General features: G+C 40.3%; 3 protein-coding genes across 5 annotated transcripts; 1 reads left to right on the plus strand and 2 right to left on the minus strand.

Moving 5' to 3' along the window:
• Nucleotides 1-341: 341 nt before the first annotated feature.
• On the plus strand, nt 342-13,918 carry si:ch211-203d1.3 (protein phosphatase Slingshot homolog 3). Its single transcript, XM_005937743.3, has 17 exons — nt 342-667; nt 2,901-3,058; nt 4,441-4,478; nt 4,589-4,775; nt 6,584-6,699; nt 6,836-6,904; nt 7,747-7,812; nt 7,963-8,145; nt 8,478-8,571; nt 8,689-8,817; nt 9,046-9,092; nt 9,236-9,382; nt 10,737-10,937; nt 11,024-11,243; nt 11,346-11,432; nt 11,525-11,620; nt 12,582-13,918. The coding sequence occupies exons 2-17, from the start codon at nt 3,011-3,013 to the stop codon at nt 12,726-12,728; spliced, it is 1,875 nt and encodes a 624-aa protein (XP_005937805.1). The 5' UTR covers nt 342-667; nt 2,901-3,010; the 3' UTR covers nt 12,729-13,918.
• Nucleotides 13,919-14,101: 183 nt separating this feature from the next.
• mrpl18 (mitochondrial ribosomal protein L18) lies at nt 14,102-16,670 on the minus strand. Its single transcript, XM_005937745.3, has 4 exons — nt 16,407-16,670; nt 16,160-16,328; nt 14,421-14,655; nt 14,102-14,313 (listed from the first exon to the last, which is right to left on the minus strand). The coding sequence occupies exons 1-4, from the start codon at nt 16,492-16,494 to the stop codon at nt 14,236-14,238; spliced, it is 570 nt and encodes a 189-aa protein (XP_005937807.1). The 5' UTR covers nt 16,495-16,670; the 3' UTR covers nt 14,102-14,235.
• Nucleotides 16,671-17,328: 658 nt separating this feature from the next.
• Nucleotides 17,329-25,665, minus strand: tcirg1b (T cell immune regulator 1, ATPase H+ transporting V0 subunit a3b). 3 transcript variants are annotated; one of them, XM_005937746.3, is made up of 21 exons: nt 25,410-25,665; nt 24,263-24,381; nt 24,029-24,107; nt 23,797-23,939; nt 23,586-23,684; nt 23,441-23,499; nt 23,239-23,365; nt 23,055-23,137; nt 22,864-22,957; nt 22,493-22,705; nt 22,243-22,393; nt 21,998-22,137; nt 21,134-21,291; nt 20,837-20,927; nt 20,618-20,736; nt 20,262-20,475; nt 19,667-19,777; nt 19,494-19,586; nt 19,273-19,393; nt 18,884-19,055; nt 17,329-18,350 (listed from the first exon to the last, which is right to left on the minus strand). In XM_005937746.3, exons 2-21 carry the CDS (start codon nt 24,377-24,379, stop codon nt 18,257-18,259), a joined length of 2,478 nt encoding a protein of 825 aa, XP_005937808.1. In that variant the 5' UTR covers nt 24,380-24,381; nt 25,410-25,665; the 3' UTR covers nt 17,329-18,256. The 3 variants fall into 3 exon arrangements, with proteins under 3 accessions (XP_005937808.1, XP_005937809.1, XP_014194049.1); XM_005937747.3 differs by having other exon boundaries at nt 25,394-25,663; XM_014338563.2 differs by having other exon boundaries at nt 23,589-23,684; nt 25,394-25,654.
• Nucleotides 25,666-25,683: the final 18 nt, after the last annotated feature.

Genomic DNA, 25,683 nt, shown 5'->3' on the forward strand with positions numbered 1-25,683 from the left:
CCCCCCAAGCTTTTTGTCTGTCTCCACTATCGCTACAAGTCAAATAAAGGCAAAATGGTCCCAAGAAAATATTAAAAAGAAACACCTACCATCTATCCTAAAATATAGAGATTATTTGTTAAATAAGGAGTGGCTCAAAACGTATATCCACTGTATATCCAAAATGATTTCTCCCTGTTAGCGTCATGTCCAGCACATGCAGTTTGTTGGGACTCACCCTATAAGCTCAATGCTGCCCCCTACAGTGAAATGCACTTACCGCGTGCAAACCGTTTGACTTAATATTTCCTCTTTTGCTGCTTCATATTTATTTGATTCTGCAGCAGCACAGCAAAAGCAAAACGTGCAAAATCTTTCAGCCTACTGCTCCAGAGACTCGTGGACTAGACATGAACTAGACGCATAATTTTCTTCACGCGCCTGAACAATTTGCTTGCGTAAGACGTCACCGTCTCCTCCTGCTCGCTCTCTCCGCGCGACGCTGCTCTTCGCTCGCTGGTTTAAAAAAAAAAAAAAAACTCTCCAGAGGAGTAGCCTCTGCGCTCTGTAAATGGTCAAGTCCTCACCCTCAGAAAGCAACAGAGGGCGGAATAAGGAGCTCTCGGTACGGAAGGAAAACAAGCAGGCTCCGAAGCAGGAAATTAGAGTGAGGACCCAGCTTGGAGAGGTAAGAAAAAGCCCTTCTTGAGGCTTTAGAGGTTATCTGTTGAATGCCAAGACTGGCTGTAAGAGGCTACATATTACTGCTAGCTTGTTTGTGATCACTGCAAAAGGAGCTACTCTTTGCGTCGAGCCCGTCTGTCAGTATTACAACCATGTAGTTACGATAACTCACTCGATAGCAGCTCCAGGAAAGAAATAACTTTATTGTCCGCATGCACCGAGCTGAAGCCGTATCGCATATTTGCTGTCATATTACGAAGGCGTTACCGCGGTGTTCATGTGTCAATAATAGAGCCAAGGTAGCGGCAAGAGGCTCTCTCTCTCTCTCTCTTTTTTTTCTAGTAGTTTAACTTCAATATGCTTTTAACTTCAACACCATTTACGCTGAACGCGTCTGAACCTGCAAACCACGGAGAACCAGCAGTTATCTAAATTTCTGTTTAATCTTTATTGGCCGATATATATTTTTTTACCCCAGCCACATCCTTATATAGACTGCATGTTTCAGCACAAAACTAACGAGCATGACGCTCAGTTATCGGTTTATCAGTTTTAATATAATGCCATTTGCAGTGTTGTTTTTGTGGCTACTTCTAATCGTGTTCGTGTTGTTATGTACACAATAGGGGGTTTTGCAGCGCTAAAGTCATGCCGTTTGATTTCTGTGGGAGGAATGGTGGTAATTGATCCATTGTTATTAAAAGTTACAATCTATAAAACATGACGTTTTTTATATATAGAATAATTAGATGAGCATGCTGTTTTTAGATATTGCTGAAAGTTCTTGGTACTTTAAGTCAATTATGGTAAGATGTTGTAAATATAGCCATGGTTTGCCATTAGTGGTGTAATCCGTACAGAAATATGACAGCACGTGATGTATATATTATATATATATATATATATTTATATATATATATATATATTAGGGCTGCCACGATTTGTCGACTAGTCACGATTACGTCGACTATCAAAATCGTCGACGACTGATTTAATAGTCGACGTGTCGTTTGAAGCTTTGTAAGATCGCAAAAGACGCAGGAATAATAGCAGGATTTAAGAGTGTAATAACGGACTGAAACAGAAGATGGCAGCACTGCATGTACAAGGATGCCAGCTGCCGTTAAACCCCGAAGAAGAAGAAGAAGCAGCTGTGTCCCAGAATTCATAGCGCGGCCCAGCTTAGTTTCCAACAATGGCGGTAGCTAGTTAGTTTTAATATTACTCTTATTATTCTTTCTGGGTCACAAAATAAACGTTTAACATATTTTCAGGCGAGAATGTAGCTGTGTAAACCTCAAATATCTGCTCAGTTTATCAAGACACCACATATTTTCAAAAGCGCTCCGACGTTTTCGGAGACGTCTGTTACCCACTAGCTCGATAGCTAGCCGGGGGCTAGGTCACTAGCGCCGTGAGAACACCGGACTCCCGGCAAATTGTTTTCAAACCCACCGCCGTCTTTCGCGACTCAGGTTAAATATATATGAGTCACTTAGATAAATTAAAAATGTTGTTGTTTGGTTTTTGTTTTTTTTTTTTTAGTATTTTATTTGTTCCTGAGTAAATCGGTTTGGCTGAGATTAAAGTTATAGTTTTTACACAGCTGAATAAACGTCAAGCAGACAGCTGATTATCAGAAGTGTGAGATGCTGGAGAATATACTCCGGTGTCCTGTTATATTTTAGATAGCAAGGAGTTTATTAAACTTTACCGAAACAATCTGCAAATTTCATTAAAATTGAATAAACTATCATCTTGTCTTTATTTTTAGTTAGCACCTTAAAAGCTTAAAGCTGTAAGCTAATGATAGTTATATAAGAGCAGATGCTGCTGGTGCAATAAGCTGTAGTTTTACGTCCAGTGGATGATGATCTGATTAGTCGACTAATCGCATAAATAATCGGTGACTAGTCGACTATCAAAATAATCGTTTGTGGCAGCCCTAATTGCTTCATGAATCATTTATATATGTGTATATATATATATATATATAATATATATATATATATATATATATATATATATATATATATGTGTGGTGGAGTGTATATATATATATATATATATATATATATATATTTGGATATTGTATTTCCTCATATTGCACAACTACGCTTTACCTGGATTTGTGAAAATGGTTCAGCAGCAATTTTTCCTGACTTCCTAAAACCACACTGATACCAAGCTTATTTATTGAACGAAACTGCATTCCAAACATCCATGTTTCATTTCAGAAAATAATACTAGTACTGACCCCACCCACGGCACAGTTTTGGCTGAGGAACCAGCAGAGCCTGTCTAGGTCTGCAAGAAACAGCAGGTTAAGTGCAGACGGACCTGCACAATGGCTCTGTTGACCCTGCATAGGATCCCATCCATTTCCACCACGCCAGTGAGTTCAGTTATCTCCCCGTTTTGCTGTACACAAACATTTTGCATCGTGTCAGCAGATATTATGTTGTTTACTTTTCTTTTATAAAGAATGATTCAGAACGTTGACTACAAGCCATTCATGCCAGCCCCTGAAAAGGTCGGCGTGAACTGCAGTGGCTCCTGAATGTGTCCCTTTGTGGATATCATCACTACATTTGCCTGAATGATAACAAGGCAGATTTGTTTTTCACTTGTAGACACGGATGTGATCGCACTGATAGGCTTACATGGTAGAAATACCACAGATATAACTCTTGTTAAAGCATTGTCAGATAGTGATTAAATCACTTGCATATAAAGGCCCACTGCATCAATACTCTATCATCCGCTTCTGTCACTCACATCTCCTCTTCTCTCATTCTCCTGCTGTATCATAAATTTTTTTCAGCATTATGTCAAAGGCCTGGCTTTCCCCTCTGGTCTCTATCATTGCAAATTAAACCATAAATAACTTTACTGTGCTTCCAAGTCTCATTTTTTGCATATTTATGTCACAGAATCTAAACGCTCTGCTATCTTAACTTGTGTTTTCTCCTTTTTTTTTTCCTTCTTCAAACCCTCATCGTTCCGCTCCTGGCTCCTGCCCACTTCTCCTCTTCTGTTTCTTTTTTTTCTTTCTCTTTTTCTTGACTCTGTCTGGACTTGTCAGTTGCGTAACAGGTAATGTTACTGTCTCAAGTTTCTTTCTCTGTAAACCCTTGTTACTACTGCTACTTCTCTTGTTTCTTTTCCCCCTTCCCTCTTTACGCATTGCATTTCTCTTTCATTTACTGTTATTTTTTTTCTGTTATTTCATTGTTTACCTACTTAATGTTACTCCGCCTCCCCTATGCCACTTAGCTCTTTGTGTCTGTCTCTTCACTGCTGCACCTTATCTGTATTGTACCACATTTCACCCGAGGAACTTTTTTCCCCCCCACTGTTCTGTGGCCAAATTTTAGACAGGAAAGACATCACACTCAAACATGTACATACATGTGTACATACAGTGCTTCTAGTGTTTCCAGGATATTTGTTGGCTTCTTTCAGCACCGTTGTTTTTATTAAGTTGGAATGAATTAATTCTGAGAGCATTAGAAACACTGTGTAACAGGTTTTTCATTTTAAGTAGCATTTGAATCTCCAGCATCTTCTCTGACCCTCTTTTGGGAGCTAAATATTTTCACTTTATTGTAGTTGCCAACAGCCTGCCTAACAAAATCATTACAGGCTTTGTAAATGTAATTATAGGTAAATCAAAGTTAACGTGGTGAACTGCACACATACAAACCAACCAGACTTTTTTTTTTTCATGATTCCTGATGATGAAGATTTATTTTTTAAATGTATTTATTTTCTAAGGATGAAGGCCTCCAAAGAAGAGGAAGACTTCAGAAAAGGTAGCTGTAACCCACATGACATTTAAATAGTTCTAAACTGCACACCTAGGAAAGACAATAACCAGTTACTTGATGGCTGCAGCAGTAACCTCCTCTCTGTAACTCTGTAGAGAGAGCTTTGCCCTCGTTAAAGGGGCAGTCCTCCTGCTGGAAGATGGCAAGAGCGGGAGCCTTCATCAGGAGATGTCTCGCACCCCGACTTCTCCTGTCAAGCAAAGCAGCGGCGCACCAGACATGCGCCACACACATCTCCGTGCAATGATTGAACACCTCAGACCAGAAGATACAGTGAAGCTGGTGAGGACTCGTGTCTTTACAGATCATATCAGCAAAATCAGAAAAATGTCACACTGAAACTTTTTGTCTTTGATCAACAAGTAAACTTATACGATTGTATCACTGGCAAAGGCCGTAACTCCAAAATGTTGAGTTTTGGTAAATATTATGGCTTATGATGTTAAGACAACCTAAAGGTGAGTGTTGTTGCACATATTGATTTTTTCAAAGGGTAGGTGACTAAAGGGAAAATTTCAGTGACTCACTACAAGTCACAAACCTTTAGAGACAGTGAGTTACCAGCTTTTTGGTCCTCAGTATCACTAGCATCAAGCTAACTTGCGTAAATATTATTCTTGTAATATTTATATAGTATGGTATAGGAAAATTTGTGGCTATGTACAGAGCTATTATTTGGTGTTGATGACAGCATTCACAAAGAAAGGCTCAATACTTCCATTTAATTTTCTGTATAGTAGCCAAAAAACTACCTGCCTTAATCTCAAACTGGCTTAAGAAGGCATCACACAGACTTTGTACTATGAAATTAGCAGCACATAAAGCTCCTCCTGGATAAGATCCCGAAAATATCCAGTCACCAGTGCATGTGTGAAACTGCCTGGTAGGAAGCATCAGTAAAATATCACGTGTGATGGGTGGGCAATTTAATCTTGAAAGTATATCGCAATATTCCAAGCAAATTTGCGACAAGAACATTGTTGAGGATGTATGGAGAAAAATACGGAACAACATTTTATTGATGCTTGCAGGCAGCTGGATTTTTAAGAGTAATTAAATGAAAGGCATTTTCAAACTTTCCAATGAGCTACTGTCTTTCCAAATTTGAATTGTGAAACAATGTACCAGCAGCAGCATTATAACACAGAATAGGGGCAAAGTCAGGTAGTGTTTGTCCTAAAAAAGTTTTTAGTTAAAGTATAAGATAATTGTTTTATTCTTTGGGTTAATAACAGCTGAAGTAACTTAACCTTGCAACTCTTCAGGGGGAGCATGATATTGTCACATAAGAAAACTAAAAAATGTTTTCCATTTGGGTTGTTGTCTCTTGGGTTGAGCTTTTCAACAAGTTGCTTATAGCCCTCCTTTTCCATTTGGATTGGTATCATCGCTTTGACCAAACAATATATATTAGTAATTTCCATCCACTGTTTCTGCTTCCTGTCATATGAAGCTTGCTTCAGCATTGTTGATGTAAGACATTTGTTTACTTTTGTGTTGCACATCACTAGCTGCTTCACTTTTATAGCCAGGTTGCATTTTTGCCTCAAGTGGTGAAAAACTTTTGTTCTGTCCACCTTCAGTGGGAACAATTTACTTGCATATTTTGCCAGGGACACGTGGCTCTTGCCCTCAGACGTGCCCGGGCTTGTCTTATTCTTGCTCTAGGGAATGTAAATGCATGGTGTTGCTATAGCAATGAAATGGTGATATGATATTTTTATGTCATATCAAAATTTCATTCAATTCAATTTTATTTATAAAGCACCAAGTCACAAACTGTACTTGTAGCTTTTCTCGTTTCAGCTTGTTTCAGCAAAACTATAGGTAGAGGCCTTTAACCAGACAGGAGCCAGCCATGATCTCTGTAAAGACAACATTTACTTCCCTGATTTGAGTTTTCCTTTAAGGCCAAAGAAAATAAACTACGCAGGACATTTTACACCACTTGCAAATACCCAACCTTATTTGGCAACTTTAGACTTAAAAAGAAAACCATGATTATTTTTTTTTTTTTTGCATGTAAAACACAGTGCTCACAAGTTGTGTGTTTCCCTGTCATCCCTCCCTCTGTGTATCTTTTCATGCAGGCGGTGCAGTTAGATTCTGTTAGCTCAGTAAGAGTCAGGTATCTGATCGTGGTTTCCACACTGGCCAACAAACATGAGAGCATCCTGCTGGGCATGGATTTCCCCAACTCAGACAGGTGTGTGTAACCAAGACGAAGGTGTACAGTTGCACAAGATACGATTTCTGTTCTGTTAATAATTCCTGGTTAAGGTTTAACAAGTACAATTTCCTCCTTTGTCTTGTGTGTATGTGTCCTCCCCTTCTGTTTCTAGTGGTCATTGCACCATCGGTCTGGTACTGCCAATATGGAGCAATACACAAGTTTATCTGGACGGAGATGGGTAAGAAGCATGTTTTTAAAGAAGGATTAAGGATTATATTCAGTGTAAAAGCAAGCGTGAGGAAGTGATTGGTAGGCTGCTGCACAGACGGTGCAGCCTGATTTCTGGGATTTTGGCCAGAGATAATATGAATGAGTAATGTCCTTATTTTTGGAGTTGAATCATTCTCTGTGAACTACAACAGCTCCTGTCACTCAGTCACATCATTGCATAAGCATGGAGGTCATGTGTTTTTAATAATGAAATGAAAGTAAAGTATGGTTAGTCTTTTTATGCGACTGTGTATTGAAAGGTTAGTGAGTTTAGCTGATTTAAAGTCTTAATAAATTTATTCTTTGACTGCATTGTAGTGCGTGAAGAACATCAAATGTCCATTCCAGCACATTTAGTGTGTCTTCAAATAGCCGGCTATGTCTTGATTAAAACAGTTTGGGCTGCTGATGCTCAAAAAAGGATAGAAGAGCTGATCTCTCAGTAAACTGAGAGGTGTCGGGTTTAAAAACAGTTGGGCTAACATGATGGAGTGCTTAATCTGCTGTGTTTTAAATGCGCGTGCATGCTTTAGTGTCATCCAAATGTGTTTGCCATGTCACACCAGTATGTTCCCCCTCATCAGGCTGGATCACACCTCCAACTGTGCTAATCAATCGCTGTCCTCGCGTTTTCATTCCACAAGAACAAGAACTAATTCTAATCACACTGAATTATTTCTCTCTTGTGTGTCAGACTGTGATGTAGCACAATGATGCTTCTTAACACTGTTACTGTCTTATTTCTCGTTCTTCTCTTTCTCGTCGTCAGGCTTAATAATGAGCGTTCACATTTCTGTGTGTTTCCTGTAGTGGCTTTAGCGTGAGCTCAGCAAAAGAGACCAGAATCTTTAAACCGGTTTCCATGCAGACCATGTGGTGAGTGATGCTTATATCCCCACTGTGGCAGCGTCCAGCTGCTCACTTTGCATATCAATAGCTTTCATTTGCTCTAAATTTCAAGATAAGTCGTTAATACACATAGTGATGTTCTGTTTGCTTTTCCTCTCCCCTCTCTCCTCTTGTAAGGTCAGTGCTGCAGGTGTTGCATGGCTGCTGTGAGCGTGCAATCAAGGCAGCTTTGATCCCAGGCTCTGGGCTGGAATGGGCTCGGCACTACCACCGGCACATCGAGTCCGATCGCAACTGCCTCAATGAGTGGGAGGTCATGAATGACCTGGAGTCGATCCGTAAGGACAGCGATGGACAGAGGTATGCTTTTATTTGTAGTAGCCAAGGGAGTTGATGTGATAGAAAAAAATAATGTACGTTAAGATAATTTACTAAAGTATCATTTTAAGTTATTGGTCCCGGAGTTGGAAAATTCACAATCCACCACACGTAAACGTTGTGTGCTTAAAATCCCATGTTTTAAAAAAGGAACAGCTGTAGCATCAAGTGGAAAATACCTCAAAAAGACTAATTAAACATGGCACTTTCACTGCTTAATGTTGCTATTAATGTAGTAATAATAAGAAACTGTTCTTATTGCTTGTGCCTCCCTGCCAGTTGGTACTAAAATTTCCCTTTTGTTCTCTGGGAAGTTCGGCAGAGAGAGTTTCCAGTGAGATCCTGATCAAAGAACACCTGAGAGACATCATGAGGACTGAAGACCTGGACAACCTCACATCCAAAATGGTGAGAAGTGTGGGAAGCTAGAGACAGGAAGTTGGTTTTAGAAAAAAAAAAAGTCAAATTATTAGAGCATAACTGAGGTGAAAAAATGTGACAAAATGCATTCATTCTCTGCTGTAGGTGCACGCTACCCTGGAGACCAGGATAGGCTTTGACATGAGACCCTACAAGGAGTACATCGACAATGAGATCCTGGTCACCATGGCTCAGATGGACAAGCCCTCCAAAATATTTGACTATCTATACCTGGTGAGTCATTGTTAAAGGTCAGATAGAGTTAAAAGACATATTATGTACAGCCACTTTTGTTTGGTCAAAAAAATTGACATGGCTTTTAGTGCCAGGATGTTGTCATGTGACTGTAACTTCCCCTTTCAGATCTGTGTTGACAGCGATAGGGAAGATGGCTCTGTCAGCCCTTTCCTTTTCATCTTCTCTGACCGTTCTTTAACCTTTTTTGTTTTTATATGGTTTCAGGGCTCCGAGTGGAACGCAGCTAACTTTGAGGAGCTGCAGAAAAACAAGTTAGTAGTTGAACCTGTAACACTTTCTGCAGCTCTGTGTGTTGTGGTCTGTCTCTGTATCCCATTAACTCACTATAAGGGTAATATTTCACTATGCACTATGTTTTGCTCTGGCTCTGAGTGTGTCTCTGCACGTTTTTCAGCGTGGGCTACATTCTGAATGTGACGAGGGAGATTGACAACTTTTTCCCAGAGTCCTTCAATTACATGAACATCAGAGTGTACGATGTGGAAGCCACAGACTTGCTGTCCCATTGGCCAGCTACATTTAACTTCATCAACACTGCAAGGTACCAGAGGCTTTTTAAATCGAGACTTGTAAAAAGGGTTGTAATTGTTCCAGTGGGACAGAAGCTCGGTTAGGGGCTGAAATGTGTGAATCTAAATATCCATAGAGGTCTGTCTTTGACATACTGTAAATGAGAGGGAGACAGGTGGAAAGGTGAAGAAGAAAGGAGTGGAGATAATAAAGGTAGATGATTTAAATGCACAAGAGAGTGCAGACAGGGTTTCGTGGGTGGGGATGAGTGTCAGGGGTTATTTGTGAAGAAGGATAGCAGCAAGAGTGAAGGGGAAGGTTTGCAAGATGGTTGTGAGGCCTAACAGTGACAGTGACAAAAAGACAGAAGGCTGAGGTGGAGGTGGCAGAGCTGAAGATGCTCTGGGTACACTATGTTCCCATGGTCTGCAACAAGACTGTACAAGTCTTCACAGTCTGACATGTTATAAATTCAGAAATGTTCTTCTGCATACCTTAGTTTTAACAACTTATTATTTGAATTACTGTTGTCTTTCTGTCAGCTCTAAGCAATCCCCTCTGACACTGACAAAGCGTTTTTATCCAGAGAACCACTGCTCAGCTGATATTTTGTCTTTCCAGACCATTCTCTGTAAATCCCAGAGATGCTTGTGTGGTGAAATCACCATTCTTCCATCCATCTTGCATTATCGAGGAGTTGGAACGGTGTACTTAATATAGTGGCCAGTGAGCGTAAAATATAAAATGTTAGAGAGATTTAGCAGCACTGGCGCACTATATGCGTTACTTTAATCCTTTATAGACGAAGTGCTTCCCCCTGTTTCCAGTCTTTATGATGAGCTATGCTTGCTTCATGCAGCTTCATATTTAATGGATACTGCTGAGAGTGTTGTCGGTCTCTGTGCCCACTTTTAACAGAAAATGAAAGGCTACGTTTCCTCAAATATTGAATTCCATCAAGATTGGAATAACCACCAATTTCGCAGTTCACACTGTGACTCGGCTTCCCATTTCAAGTCTAATCTGTGTGAATGATGTCTACAAACGACGACTGAGTTGTGAAACATCATGACAGGCAGTATTCACACAACGAAAATAGAAAAATACTGCTTCTGTGTTTTCAGTTTACAGTTTGGAGTCTTGAAACAAAACCTGTGAGAGAAGGCCAAGCTACCCTACAATTAAAGCTGCAAATCTTAAATTTGTTCAGCTCCTCAGCCAGTTTTAAAGCTGCCACATGTTCACAAACCAGAAGCGTTTTACTGCCGAGCATTATTTTGCATGTGTGTATACATCCCAGCAGTTCTCCCTTCACGACTTAATATTTGTTAAGTAAAATCCAAAATCACGGTGTGAGTTTACGTCTTCATCTTTGTGTATTACAGGAAGAGTGGTCAGGCGGTGTTGGTTCACTGCAAGATGGGCGTGTCCCGCTCTGCGTCTACAGTGATTGCCTACGCTATGAAGCAGCAGCACTGGACACTGGATGTGGCACTGACCTACGTCAGGGATCGCCGGTCCATCATCAAGCCCAATGAGGGCTTCATGAAGCAGCTCCAGACCTACAGCGGCATCCTCAGTGCAAGGTTAGGCCTAGTGCTCTTTTTTTCCTGTTCTCTGTAGTTTGGGAGCTCAGTTGAGGAATGTGCTCTGTGTGCATTTATCATTCCAGCCAGCAGCGCCATAGTGCTCTCTGGAAGCGAAAGTCGAGAGACCAAAGACAAAAATCAGTTCGAAACGAGGAAAGAGGGGAGGAAGAAAAGACAGCCGAAAGTGAAGAAGAAGAAGAAGATGAGGAGGAGGAAGAAGATGATGAGGAAGATGACGGACTTGATGAGGATGATGGCGTAGATATTCCAGATGAAAAAAATGACTCAGGGGAAGACTGTGAGGTAATCAGATCCTGAGCAATTTATCACTTTTTAAAATCCGGATTTATTTATTTTTTTACCTTTGCAGCTTTAACTCCTTTATATCTTATCAACCTCATCTAGGTGTTTGAACAGCCTGCCCCAAAGTCTGACACTATCCAAGACCCTGTGCAGACAGGCCCTGTGATTACTGTAAATGAACCAGAAAAGGTGAGCAGACTGCCTGACCTACATTTGTCCTCATATGTTCACGCAGAGTGCATCAAAGGCTACTCATCTTTTTACTTCTCTTTAATCTCCAGGTCATGCCGAGTGTTAATCGTAGTGGCAGAATGAACCTCTACTCATTAATGCAGTCCATCAGCGAGATGGATGATGTGGATAAAGGATATGATCAGGTAAAAGAAGCAGAGTGCTGGTCTCTCTAGCCTCCTCTTTGTAGTTAAGCTGACAGTTTGGAAATGGCTAATTTAGATTGAGGACATGTAGCGAAGCCTGTTGTTTGAAATAGCTCATGAATAAGGTTTTAACTATATGAGTCATGGTTCTTACCTCTCAGCTGTAAAAGGCTGATGGAGCATTGTCGTCACCGCAAGAATGAAGTGATGTAGGATTTTTTTATATTGTCATTACTACTAGGAGACTGAGGGGTAGCACTGGAGGTCGTTTTTATTGCAACTTTTTCTTCTTGTGATTATGTTAATATTTCTACAGACATACATATTGGAAAAACACCCAAACTAGGTTTCATTTTTAATCAAAATCTTTAGTTTGACTCTATATAAGGACCTGTAAGGCCTTCCATCCCCCCTTTTTCACACCTTGTGTCCTGCCAGTAACTATATTACCAAAATAGTAGCTGATTTAGTCTTCTGTGTGAATCTTTCTAGAGATTATGATGTAATCCACTTCAGGGGTCAACGTTATTTTTGGCAGCATTTATGGTTGTGTTGCTTTAGGTGCTAATCATCTCACAGTTACAGTTAAAAATATTTATCTGTCAAGTTTTTGTCTACTTTGTACATTTCCTTACATCAGTTCCAATAGTTTTGACATTTGTGAGTCCTTTCGTTGTTATTCCTTATCTTGAAGCGAGGACTGTTATGCCATCACTGATAAATTAAAAAACTGTTGTGAATAAGTAGCCAGAAATAGAAGGTATTGACGGTACTGAAGCAGGATAATCACAGTAGTCGCCGGCTACAACGTGTAGTTAGATTTCGACCGAGGTTTACGTCAGGTAGTCACATAGCGTTCAGAGGCATTTGGGGTTGCGATGTATCTGTGGAGTAGATTTCTTGCTGAAGAATTAATCCCAATGTTATAACTTTGTACTTTCCTACTTTGTTCTTTTCAAAGATGCCTGGCAGTCCGAGGCGGTCACCAGGACAGCGGAGGCGTAGCTATGGGCGCCGGTGTCTCACTCACCAGAAAGCATGTGTGGATGTTTCACCTGAACCATCCAGCCGGCCGGGCGCGGGCCAAAGCAAGCCGCAAAGTGATTAAAAAGATGAACAAGCAGGGAGGTACAAGAGGAACTATAAATGAGGCACAGAGGAGAAAAGAAGGAACGTGTGCTCTGGGAACATGCCAAGGTTTTTATACAATGATCCTAAAGTCTTAATTTATATTTTGCAGGTCTTGGATTGCATATGTCACCTCATAAAAGCTATAGTAGATAGTTGATTTTTATAAGGGCCATGCTGCAGTATTGCTGTACCAGTGAAAGCCAGGATATCTGAAATCATTGTGCATTATTGTATTATTATGTTTTATGTTTATGAAGGTATCCAAACATATATGAACCAGCATGTCCCTGCCGAGCTCCCTCAGTCCCTCTTCCGTTTTTTTAAGCTCTCCTTTCAACACTTCAGAGGTATCTATGCAATAACTGTTTTAATTTCCTTATACGAGGCTGTATCCTGCCAGCCCAAAGCAGAAAGTGTTCATTTCCTCCTTCTCACAACACATACCGTGTGCAGATATGGAGGATTTCACTGTATCTAAGCTGTGCATTATGGATTATGTCATGGCTAGTTTTATGGCATACGCCAGTTTGCCAAACTGTATTCCTCTGTGCCGGTGTGCCAATATATTTAAAGGAAATGTCGGTTTGCTAGGAACCTTTCCCACCTATTTTATTTTCATCCATTATATTTTGGCTCCAGGGCTACATGAGTGCCTTCAACCTGAGAATGAAAAGTGATTCTGTAATGATGTTTTTAATGTTTTAGCTTAAGTACAAGGTGGTGGTAATATATTGCATTTCTCTTGTACCATTTGCCACTTTTTTGTCATCATAAATGTGACTTTACAAGTTTGTGCACAATTACAGTATATATAGTCACATAATTGCTGATGGCCTGGGTGCATGTTTTGTGTTTTATACCAGCCTGTGAGAAGACACTGTTCAGGGTTTGAGTTTGTATTTATATGGACTTTGAATGGATCAACTTAAATTATTCCATGTTCTGTTTTCACTAGATGCTGATGAGGACATTTCTTATTTTATGCTGGTATTACTTTTTATCCAGTGAACCCAAGCTAAAAAAAAGAAAGCATTTAACCTGCATGCTCACTATTAGGGAAAAAAAAAGAGGAAAAAAGAAAACATGCACTTTATAATCCCAACACACTGTTCCCACCGCCTGAGCCAACTTCACACTGTACTATGATTAAAATGATCAGTGATTGGTTTTTATTGTCATCCATTTCCTTATTGTAACAGACTCTCTGCTGCCTGCACCTCACTCTTGTTTACATGCACCTGAGTAAAAAATAAATTATTGTACTCAAAACAAGAACCTTTATTTTTTGATTAAATAATAAACCAGAGGAGACTGATTTAATATAAAAGAGACATGGCACAGGGACAAGCCTTCTTTTGATTCCTATTTTTTACTGTAGCAGTTGTAATCTTAATATCAGCACAGTAATAGTTAACAAAAGAGAGGGGTAATGGGGATAAAGAGCAGATTTATACAGAACAGCTGATTTGACTGATGAATTAAAGTCAGGTCCCAATGTATTTCCTTCTGGGTTCACTTAGAATTATTCCTCCTGCTTTCATTGCAGCTCTGAAAGACTGAACCTGCAAAACAGAAAAGCCAGAGAGAGAGAGAGACGTGAAGCAAATGGCTACCTAAGTGAAGGAAAATGACAGTAACTTTATTTCCAGTCCCTGCTGCATGTACTCACAGAATCTGAGCGGTATGTCCAGGGAATCACCCTATACACCATCCTGGTGATGCCAGCCTGCTGGCAGCGATGCGCCAGCACCTCGCCCACAGCCTGACAGGCTGCCACGCAGTTTGTAGAAGCCAGCTCCTTCTTCACAGCCCACTCTTTGGTCGAACAAGAAAGCACCGGAATAGGGGAGCAGCTGGAAAACACTTGGGCTGTCACATGGTGTTGGCTACGGGAGAACATCAACCTGAAACAATGACAGGCATGAGAGGAAATTAAATAGAGATAATTGTTCTTTATGCATGAATATGCTATGTTTCATATCAACCTGACTGATTACATTACATTTTTGTCCTTTCATACTGACAGTTCTGAACCCAATGGGGTAGAACAAATACAGAATATTTGTATAATCTAGAATAATAGTAGTGAATATAAAAACAGTTATCTTTGTTTCCCAATTTTAGTTATACAACTTAACATTAATTTAAGAAAATAATTAATAAATTTAGATAAATAGATACTTGTTTGTAGGCTGTAAGCTGTGATCCAATGTGGGGTTGATGCACATGACTGTTGTCTCCATTTCTCTTTGAATTTTGTTACCAACAACTGCTACACTTTTAAACATATCTTTCTGTTCATTTTGTGTCTTTGACTGTTTCTTTAGATCAATGCATGTGCGCCACCACGTCTCAAGAACAATGACTGTGTCACTGCTTGTTACAAAGTCATAATCCTTCATAGACTGAAGTCGTTTTAAATGTGTAATTTAGTTTGATAAGGTAACTGGTTACATTACTAATTACACTGATATAGTTATTGTATAACCTTCTAACAATGTGTTACCTCATAACAGTTGTTACTATAAAGTTAGAAAGTAATTCACAAGTCCTCACTAACAATAGTTGTTAAATTACAGTAAGCTGTATCACGACTATGCTTATTTCATCACAACTAGATTTATTTCTGGAATACTAAAATATGAATGAAATTTAAAAACTGCCATTTGAAGAAAAAAACAAAAATACAACAGCTAATGTGACATTACAGCTTTTATAATGCAATCATGTTGGGGGGTCTGTCTATGGTGTCCCACAAGGTTCTGTATTGGGGCCTTTATATCTGCTCTCTCTTCTGAACATTTATGAACATTTCTTATCACTGCTATGCAGACGAAGTTCAGTTATAGGTCGTCTTTTAAGGCCCAAGAATTTTATAATCTACAGATCCTGAATATATGCTTAGGCTATTAAAAGATGGATGGCTGACAACTTTCTCCTACTTAATAATGAAGAAAAACCTGAAGTCCTTGTTTGTGCCCCTGACAGATTGGTCCCCTTCTGATATTTGCTAAATCTTGTATCAGAAACCTTGGGGTAACTTTGCTTTCACTTCTCATGCTCATGTCAAATTTCTGGTTTGATACTGATCTTTTTTAACGTTTGGTTCACTCTTTTTCTTTTCTAACACTCTGGTATTTTATTATGATTTTAGATAAACAAGAGACACCCTAGCAGTGCTACTCGGTTAGTATAACGTTACTCTGATTTTGGACTTCAAAGTAAAAGCCCTTTACAAGCCCTTTACAATTTCATATATGAGCAATATTCGTCTGAATCCAGAATTCCGTTATAGAGAAACCACCTGTTTCCACAGACTAATTTCACTTTAAATCAACAGGATGCACCCTCACAGTGGTACTCAGTCTGATTCTGGATTTCACAGTAAGAACTTAAACCTTTACAGACCTGTGGTAGAACTCCCGGTGTGGCCAGGTTGTCTTCCAGCCCCGATCCTTCACAGCCAGAGCCATCTGCTCCAGGTTGCGGGGATTTCTGTTTACAAAGGTCGGGTTCACGGCTTCATTTTCATCCGCGGAGGGCTCTGGCTGAGAAGCTGCTTGACTCAGACACCGAGCTGTGTGACAATTAGAGTCTGGTCAACTTTTATGACTGCAGATAGAAAGTTTAAGGCTTTCTAGCTTTACTTGCTTACCCGTCTGGTTTGAAAGCAGGGCTGGCCGACAGCGTTGAATTTGACCTAAGAGCAGCCGCACACTGCGACTAACTTGGCTCAGAGCCATATCCTCCCGAGCAGTGCTCCCCTCACAAATAAAAAGTCCAATCAATGTGTTACCATCCGGTAAGACGCCAAAAACAAGCAAACAAACTATTCAAGAAAAATCCACCGTTACATGAGGAGTCCCATCTTTGACATTCCGATAATATCCGGTTCACTCTGTGCTACTTAGGAAACAGCACAGATAGAAACCGAACACGCGCTTAAGGTTCCGTTTACACTAACTCCGGAACTTAAAACGGTGGGAAACGCCAACAACTTTTTAATTCTACTAAAACTATCAGGCAACAAGAGTAACCAGTGATCTGAAGATTCTTCCCTGCAAAATAAGTTATTATTATTATTTAATGTCAGACTCCTTTTGTGTAGGAGTTGTTGTTACATTGTTGTATTTACATCTTTTACACTAATGAGCAAACGTCTCGAGCCACCCCTCATTTCCTTATACTGTATGTTACTAGGAAAATGGGAAATTAGTACAGTGATTTATTGAAACGTGAAAACATACATGGAAATACAGTAAATTAGACAATAACAGAGTTTTTACAATTCTTATGAGCTTGAAAGTCAAAATTTGGAATGACTCTGAACTCTATGAACTCTTTTAGTCAAGCTTTTTTTGTCATTTATTTAAGTCGTCTTCACAAATAGTTTCCAGACATCTTGAAGGACAAACAAAGCTCTGTCTAGCCATGGCTGATAGTTGTCCTATTGTGTTTTGGATCATTGTTATGCTGCTACAGTCTGAGAATCACCTTGTTGGTACAAAAAATAAAATGTATACTTAGTGTGATGTTGGATAGAATCAAAGAAATGGGAAAAAAAATCGGTTTTTTTGTCACAGGCTGTTAAGAAAAAACGACCTAAAGACAAAAAAATGTTCCTCAGAAGCCAAATATGAAACAATAACAGTTGGCTCCTCTAGACTTCTGCACAGTACTTTCATCTGTGGTAACTTCTCAAAACAGTACTGTGGCATATAAATGGTATCACTCGGCTGGCAACAGATACTTCAAGTGCTTCATTTAATAAAACTCAACATTTAATTTATTTTCTGCTGAAAACTCTTCAATTTTACAGTGTAAACAGGGAGGGGAAAATTCATTCCATTGCAGTGTTTTGTACAAAGTGGTGGTTTAACAATAGAAGACACCATCTGTCCATAACACATAATGTATAAACAAACAGTCCTAGTAAGGCACCCGAGAAAAATGTATTTATCAATAAATACTTGGTGTGGTGTTGTTGGAAGACATGACAATGTGGGAAAATCTTTGGCTCATAAAAATCATCCAAGTCATTATCTGAAGAATTCTAAAGAACTTGCACTTTAATACTTCAGGTCAAAACTTAAACTTTCCCTTAAACTGCAAAACAAATCCATTCACTAGTGTACTTTCCCTTTTCAAAATTGATGCTTATTATAAATGTTGAGAGAGTGAAAAGCACATGATTACCAACAATTTCTCATGCTACTGATAGAGTAATTAGAAAGCAGTACATTACACTTTGAAAAATAATTAGCATGGGGATACAAAATATATGTTTCATATATGATATGATATAGTGGTAAATTAACGTATAGGGAATCATTCTACTGATGCAAAAATAAGAGTACATCATTCATCGATCATTGTGCAAGTTAACTAAACCCTTTCATAGCAAAAGGGAACCAAAGGTCGAGTACCGTTGTTAAGACAGGGTCGTTCTGATTCATAGACACATAAATTAACTTTGCTAGCAACCCTGAATAACCCGTTGGCTGATCATATAGGGTTTGAGACATTTATTATAGATGTGAAGGAGAAAGGGGTGAGTTTGTAACCATCTCCACTGTAGAACTTGTTCTGAAACTCCACCCTGTGAAAGAGACGGGCATAAGTCAATCTCCAGCAACAAACAGAAACCTCAGAGCAAGTACCATACTCTTATTCTACAGTGGACTTTTTTTTGGTAATAGTCTGACTTGTTGTTCCTAAAGGTTAAGTCACTCTTTTCTCCAGCACCACCATCCTGAGAAAACTACAGCATTAATGCTACATACTGTAGGTGGTGTCTCCTACAGTCAAATTCCACTTTGCATGCAGGGTTATTGCTAGAGGCAGCTGTAAAGTCTGTTTAGCACAGTCATTGCCTTCACTACATCTGTCACACGACAGACAGCAAATAGAGTGCAATGTTTACACCAGCATGTAACAAAAACATGTGACCATGGATTGCTGGCTTAAACAATGCACAGACACATAAAATCTGACACACACTCCGAAATAAAAAATAAATTAAAAAGTGGTTCAGGATTTTACCCAGTCCAATCATACAGCCTATTTCTTTTAAAAATCTTAGTTAAGCAAAGCTATTTTCCCCCTTCGTCTCAACCCTTCTGTCATTCTCACCAGTGCAGACGGAGCGCGTGCAAGAATGCTGAGAGCCCCTCCATGACCAGAAGGATGCAGACTGTCAGCACAGCGAAGAAGGCGAAAATCACAAAGAGGACTACAGCTCCCACGTAACCTTGCCACGTCAGCGCCTTACGCATGACCATCTCCCACAGCACCTCTGACAGCTCTGTGGAGACACAAGTGAATCACTGTTAGAGAATCACAGCTGGCTGGAAAACAACAACATGAGTGTGTATAACTAGAGAAATAAAATGGATAAAAAAAAAATTTAAAAAAAGAAGAACAGTATGAGTAAGTTTCCTTTAAAAGAGGAAGTCTCGTGTGTGTGTGTATCATGTGAGTATGAAGATAAGCATTGTGTTTGTATGTGCAGTGCCACTGACGTGCGTGTGCCAGGCTGAGAGCCCAGAGTCGGAGGTAAGAGGCTGTGTTGGAGATGCAGCCCAAGCAGTACTCGATGGTGTGGATGGCCTGATGCATGAACACATCCGCAACATCAAACTCCTACAGACAGCACAACAACAAAAAAAACAAAAACAAAAGGAGTTCACCAGACCGTATTAAAACAGGTAAACTAATTTAGTTACTCTAGCTTCACCCTCACCTCTTCTACTAGCGGCCTTCCTTCTACTTCCCCCTGATGAACATTGATCGAGCCTTCGTCAGACACCAGTGGACGCCTGTCTTCATCCAGATGCTGCAGAGAATTAAAGATCAGTCAGAAAAGTAAATGCAGCTACATAAAAGGAATTAAAATCCAACCAAACGCAGACTCACGACTCGACGTTGTCTTCTCTTGAACATAATGTATTCAAACGTAGGCTTCCCAAGGAGGAGGAATGGCACAGAACACAGAGCCAGTATCACCAGGACCTTCTGCACTATAGCCTACACAGAGTTACAGAGAAGAGGTTAACCTCATTTGACCGTTAATTTATTCAGTTCAGGGCTTGCATGTATTTATCTACTTAATGAATGCAGCATTTTTGCCATTCAAAAAACAAAACAGACACACAACTACATCACTGTTGCTTGATAATGCAGTTAAAGTGCTGATTACTATATTTGGAAAGTCCCTTATTGTGTTCATGTGCTTGTAATAGATGTGGCATCTGGGGTTTGACCTGCCAAAGCAGTGCTGCATTTACATGCTAGACTTTCACAAAATAAAAACCACAAACAACCACTGAAAGATGTAAATATGGTAACAACATACATAAAGACTATCATTCAGTTTATAATAAGATTTCATGATAACTACTGCTCAGTGTGACCAACTAACACACACGTTTCGGGAAGTGGGAAGCTAAGAAAATGAATAAAGCAAACCCGATATGTTCCTATTAGTGAAGCTCACAAACGACGCACACACCTGTCCATGATAAAGCGGAGGGTTGTCAGAGTTTTCCGTAAACAGGAACATGTCTATGAAGTGGATCAGTATGCTGGGAGCACTTTTGGACTGAGAAGGAGCGTAAGCAACCCACTTATAGACCACCATGAACACCAGGTAGCCAAACAGAAACAGCATAAAGAAAAGCTCTGGGATCAGCACAAAAATCAAACTGCTGAACTTGCGAAAGTGCCTGTAGAAAAAGAAAAAAACAACAACCAGGGAGAAACAAGGATAAGAACATGAGGATGTGAAGGTAACACAGAGCTAATCTGAAACACACAAAACACATGTGCAAGCAAAACACATGCAACCAAAGGGTAAAGATTATTTACCAGTAGTTGAAGAATGACAAGCAGACTCCAAAAGTCATGTGAATAATGCCGATGATGACTGACATCTTCATTTTGTAAGAGTTTAGGAATGTTAGTTTGTTGTTGGACATCCCCCAGACCTGACGACAACAGAGAGAATAACTGGAGTTACAATCGAGACATATATATACATATTTATGTCCATATTTGATTGGAGGACAATGAATATGATGGGCACACCGGGTCAATGCCAAATGGATAGGGGCTTGTGAAAACGCCGGGCACAACAGGATCCATGGATAAGTACTGGCTCCCTGCCAGCACCGATGAACTGCAAGAGACCCCACGAAGGTAAAAAAAAAAAAGTGTGTTGAAAATGGAGTAAACAGAAAATAAATATTACTTATTATATTATTGTTTATGATTTATTTGACCTGTATTTTGTGTGTACTAAAAACTCAATAAACACATTGTTGGAAAAAAAAAAAAAAAAAAAGCAAATACGTTTCCAGGGTGAATATACGAAAATGTTCTTACTTCCATATGTTTTTTTCAAACATTGGGCCGACGTGCCAGGCCGAGCTGAAGGTGGCGAGGCCTTTGCTGAAGCACTCGTTGTAAATGGCTCCCGTGTAGATGGAGAACAGTCCCATCAGCAGAATCAAATACCTTCCACCGAACATCATCCTCCAGATCTGACACACAAAGTGGTCAAGGACATGTTTTAGTACATTAGAATTATTTGACTTTTTGTTTTTTGTTTTTTTACATTTAAACATAAATGGGAAGCTGTGTGACAAAAAACAGAATGCAATGATTTAGTCCCAAATCTTTTGCGTCATCTTGTTGCCATGTTTTGTTTTGTTTTCCTTAAAATGGTACATGCTTTCAGTTTAAACAGTTAACATGTTTTCTATGTCCTACTGTGAATCAAATATAGGTTTATGAGAATTGCAAATGAATGCATTTTGTTATTATTTAGGTTCTATGACGTTTTTGGAATTGAGGTCACAGAAACCATTGCTACTTTTGCTCTCATTTTTCTCTTCGGTGATTTTCATGTTGGTTCAACTTGTAATGCCACTAAAAGAATGAAGCCAGAGGCATGTTTGTGCATGCAAATTTCAAACCACATGCAAAATTTACAAGGTAGCCTACTGGCGGATTCCTGGGCTCACGCAGATTATGAAAGCATTCTGGAATTTCAGTACACTTTTTGGGGCATGCGTTAAACAGGAAGTGAGTTCATTTGGTTATTAGTGTGGTGACAAGCAGGTCCTGTGGAACAGAGGAACAATCTAAATGTGGTCTGTTGTTTTACTGATGCTGCTTGGTCTGAAATTAAGTTGCCTTTAAGTTAGACATTTTGTTAAATACAGAGTGTCTCCTCTCCTAAGTTACCTCATTGTTGTTGTTTCTAAGTTTGGGATCCTTTTCCTCGAGGACCATCCAGAGAGCAGTCAGAGTCATCAGTAAACCATGGCCCACGTCCCCAAACATCACCGCAAACAGGAAGGGGAATGTAATTATGGTGAACAATGCTGCAGGAGCATTGAGAGACGAGATTTAGCCAAAGACAAATACCTGAAAGACTTCACTTTGAACACATTTCATGAAGAAATTATTTATGTCATCTAATGACGCACCTGGATTGACTTCACGGTAGGCTGCCACTCCGTAGGCGTCTACAATGTTCTGGAAACCTGTTGTGAAGGAGTTGAGGGGAAACAGAGTAGGTCGAGGTGTAGAGCAAGGCAAGCGGTTGTAGAAAGAGTCAACCCCACTACCGCTTTTCCTCTGAGGTCAGAGAACAGGGTGGGATAAAAACAGGAAATTAGGCGATTTGCTCATCTGTGCTTTTTACAGCTCTATGTTTCTGCTCATCTGTTGTCTCACCCCTCCCTCTCTCAGCGCACTCTGCAGTTCAGGCAGCTTGGCAGTGGGACACCAGGCCTCAGCGATCAGGCATTTGTCAGTGACAGAGGGGCTGCAGAGATTCAGTACCGACTGGATCGCCTTGCATTTCTGGACGCGCACCTTCCACTGGGGCAGAACGGCCACCGCCTTCATCAGCAGCTGCTGCAAGAAGCTTTCTGTCTGTGACAACACCTGAAGTCGCAGAAGGAAACACAAAAAGAGGCGTGATGAATGTTCTAGAAGCACTGTAATATAATATCCTATGTAGAAACTATAAAACCAGAGATTACAGTCTTTTAATTATTTTGATGTGAATATGTAGTATCAAATACCAAAAGAAAATCACTCACTGATTTGATGTCTTCAATTCTACCTTGAAGTCCCTGGAGAACCTCCTCTCTCTCAGCAGAGCTCTCGGGGTATGCAAATGTCTCAGTGCGGAAGCTGCGAGGAGGGAAAATCCAAAGAAATTCAAGTTCAAAACACAGCAAGGTGCAGTTTCAGAATCTCAAAAATAAAAGAAAGAAAAAAAAATCCCCACCAATCGCAGATCTTCTTCACTTTCTGTCCAATCTGATCTCCCCAGAAGGAAATGAGGAACACGGTCCATTGCACCATTTCCCCCTGCAAATGGAGAAAGAGCAAACTGCTGTGGTAAAACACCTGGAATGAAACTCACAGCAGAAACTCTCTGCGATCCCCTCTCCTTTTCCCCGAGCTCTTACAGTGTCAGGGTGCTGAAGTCGATCCTCCATTTCTCTAAAATCCACAATAATGTAACCGCGACACGCCCGCCATAACAGTCGCTCGAACGAGGGCACCTTCCAGGGGTGGACCACTCCTGCCACAAAACTGAGGGAGAGGAAAACGGTTATATAGAGAGGAAAAAGACAACATTTTACTCTTTAACATTTAATTGAGACCTACCTGAGTCGGACATCTTGGCGGTTATCAAACAGACCTTGGCTCTCCACTGCAGGTGGCACCTGTGAGAATAAGACAGAGAACATTCTTTTTTAGTTTTCCTCATGACAACAATTACAGAAAATGAAGCAGAAATGGAGTTTTTCACCACGTGTGACGCCGTGAGAGAGTGAGTTCTGGTCAGGACTCCTTGATACTGGGAGAGCTGCGTCAGCTGAGCCCTAAGGCTATCTCTGTTCCTGGACACCTAGTAGGAAACATACACGATATTCCATTAATCCCAAAAATTGTTCTGTCTCTCATGGTGCACTAAGCAAAAAACCGAAGACTAACTCCTCAGGCTCTATTTTGGCACTCACCTCCTTGAGTTCCCTGGCGAGCCTCTCGCTCTCCTCCTCTATGGTGATGAGCTCACGGGGCTGAGGGGCAGAAGGTGTCGGACACGGAGGAGGGAGTGGACCCTTTAAGGATGGCGAGCGATTTATCTCCTGCTCCAAGAAGTCTGGAGGGTGGAAAAGGTGGATGATGAATCATGGAAAATAAAGAAGATGAATGGAAATGTAAAGAGGAGCATTATGAGTCAGTACTCACGGAAAGTCTTCTCGAGATCCTCGCATCGTCTGACCTCGCTGACAAATTTCCTCTGAAAGGAGTTCACGTTGGGATTTAACTGAAAGCAGAGAGCAGAGAATAAGGTTACTGAGCGAGTCTACATGATCTTCACCAAAACCCATGACGCAGTCTGTTGCAGGTTAACAATTGCACTGGACTCCATGAACTGCACCAAGAAGAAGAAGAACGGAATAAAGGGTTTAATAGACTCACGTCTCTGAACTCAACCAGGCCCAGCTCTCCCAGCTCGCTGACACAATTATAGGCCGAGCCGGACTGAAGAAAGAGCTGCACCAGGCACACCTCCTCGCTGCGAAATATGGAGCCCATGTCTGTACAACACCAAAGAAACAACTTTACACACACACCGTCCTCTGGATACAGCTGAGTGAAAGTACTGCACCATATAAAGAGGAATATGAATTTAAAAAATAAAAAAAAGACAGACAATGGTGTTAACAGATGGCATCTACTTTCAGTTAGAGCAATAAAAACTACTCAGTGCAGAAGTATCTAAGTGGAAACTTAAGAAAGAGGAAGCATCAGGTCCTCCTGACCAGATGATCAGGTGGGGTTTCCATTGTTGCATGTACATGTGTCTGCCAAAATTAGCACAGGGACTCTTTTTTAGTTAAATAAATTAATCAAAGATGTACATATATATTAAAAAGCATTACTATATTTTAGAAGGGCCCAATAAGGTGCATTATTACTGCTTTCCCCTAGCTACATACAAAGCTGTTTTGTACAAGCGCTCTACAGTAAACCCCCCCTTTATGAAGGTTACAGTGTTTGATCCTTTTTTTTTAAAAAGCTTATAGCGCTGGATCATTTTTCAAAGCATTGCGGTGCTCGCACTATAGTCAGACTAACCTCATTCATTTGGAGGAATGAGCGGTGAATTGGAACAGTTTCTTCATAAACTGAGCGTTAAGAGTGTCATGAAGGTGAGAAACCGACCACTAAGAATATATACAAAATTACTTATATCATAAAATAGATGTTACATGAAAGGAGCATGGCTTCAGTTTATAAATGTAAAAAGATCCATGCTGTTAAGGAAAAAGCATTTGACTTCGGGTCTTCTTCGATCTATCGACTATTGTCTCTGCTTTTCAGCTTTTGTTGCCTGGGGCAAAGTTTCGTTTTCTCTATCATCGCTAGCACACAACTCCAGTGAAGGAAAAGCCGAAACACTGAAGCGTTTAAAAAATATTTAACCCATTAATATCAGCCACATTAAAGAAAAGTAACAGAGGGGTTTGGTTTAGTCTCGGCGACAACTATAGGAGATAAACCCGCTTGATAAAAACACAGATTTGAGCTGAATGTCGGAAACGTCACCTGTCTGGCTCTTTACCTCCGCTGCAGTTCGACCTGGTGTCTGTCAGGCAGTCTGGTACCCAGCGGGACGGACTGACCCGGGACTGCTAACCTGGACAAAGCAGACGCGTCTGCGAGACTTGGGATAGAAGTTCTCTGGCTCCGCACTTCCTGTTTGTGAGAGTCACGTTACTGCAGGAGGCACGTGATAGTTACCATTTGAATCTCGCTCCACCGCGAGAGGTCGAGATTTTAGGATCTTTAATGGCGGTAACGAGTCCAATAAGTGGATGTTTTTCTTTGTTCTTTTT

Source organism: Haplochromis burtoni, unplaced genomic scaffold, assembly GCF_018398535.1.
Source record: "Haplochromis burtoni strain Fernald_Lab_line unplaced genomic scaffold, NCSU_Asbu1 Contig_236, whole genome shotgun sequence".
Taxonomy (NCBI): Eukaryota; Metazoa; Chordata; class Actinopteri; order Cichliformes; family Cichlidae; genus Haplochromis; species Haplochromis burtoni.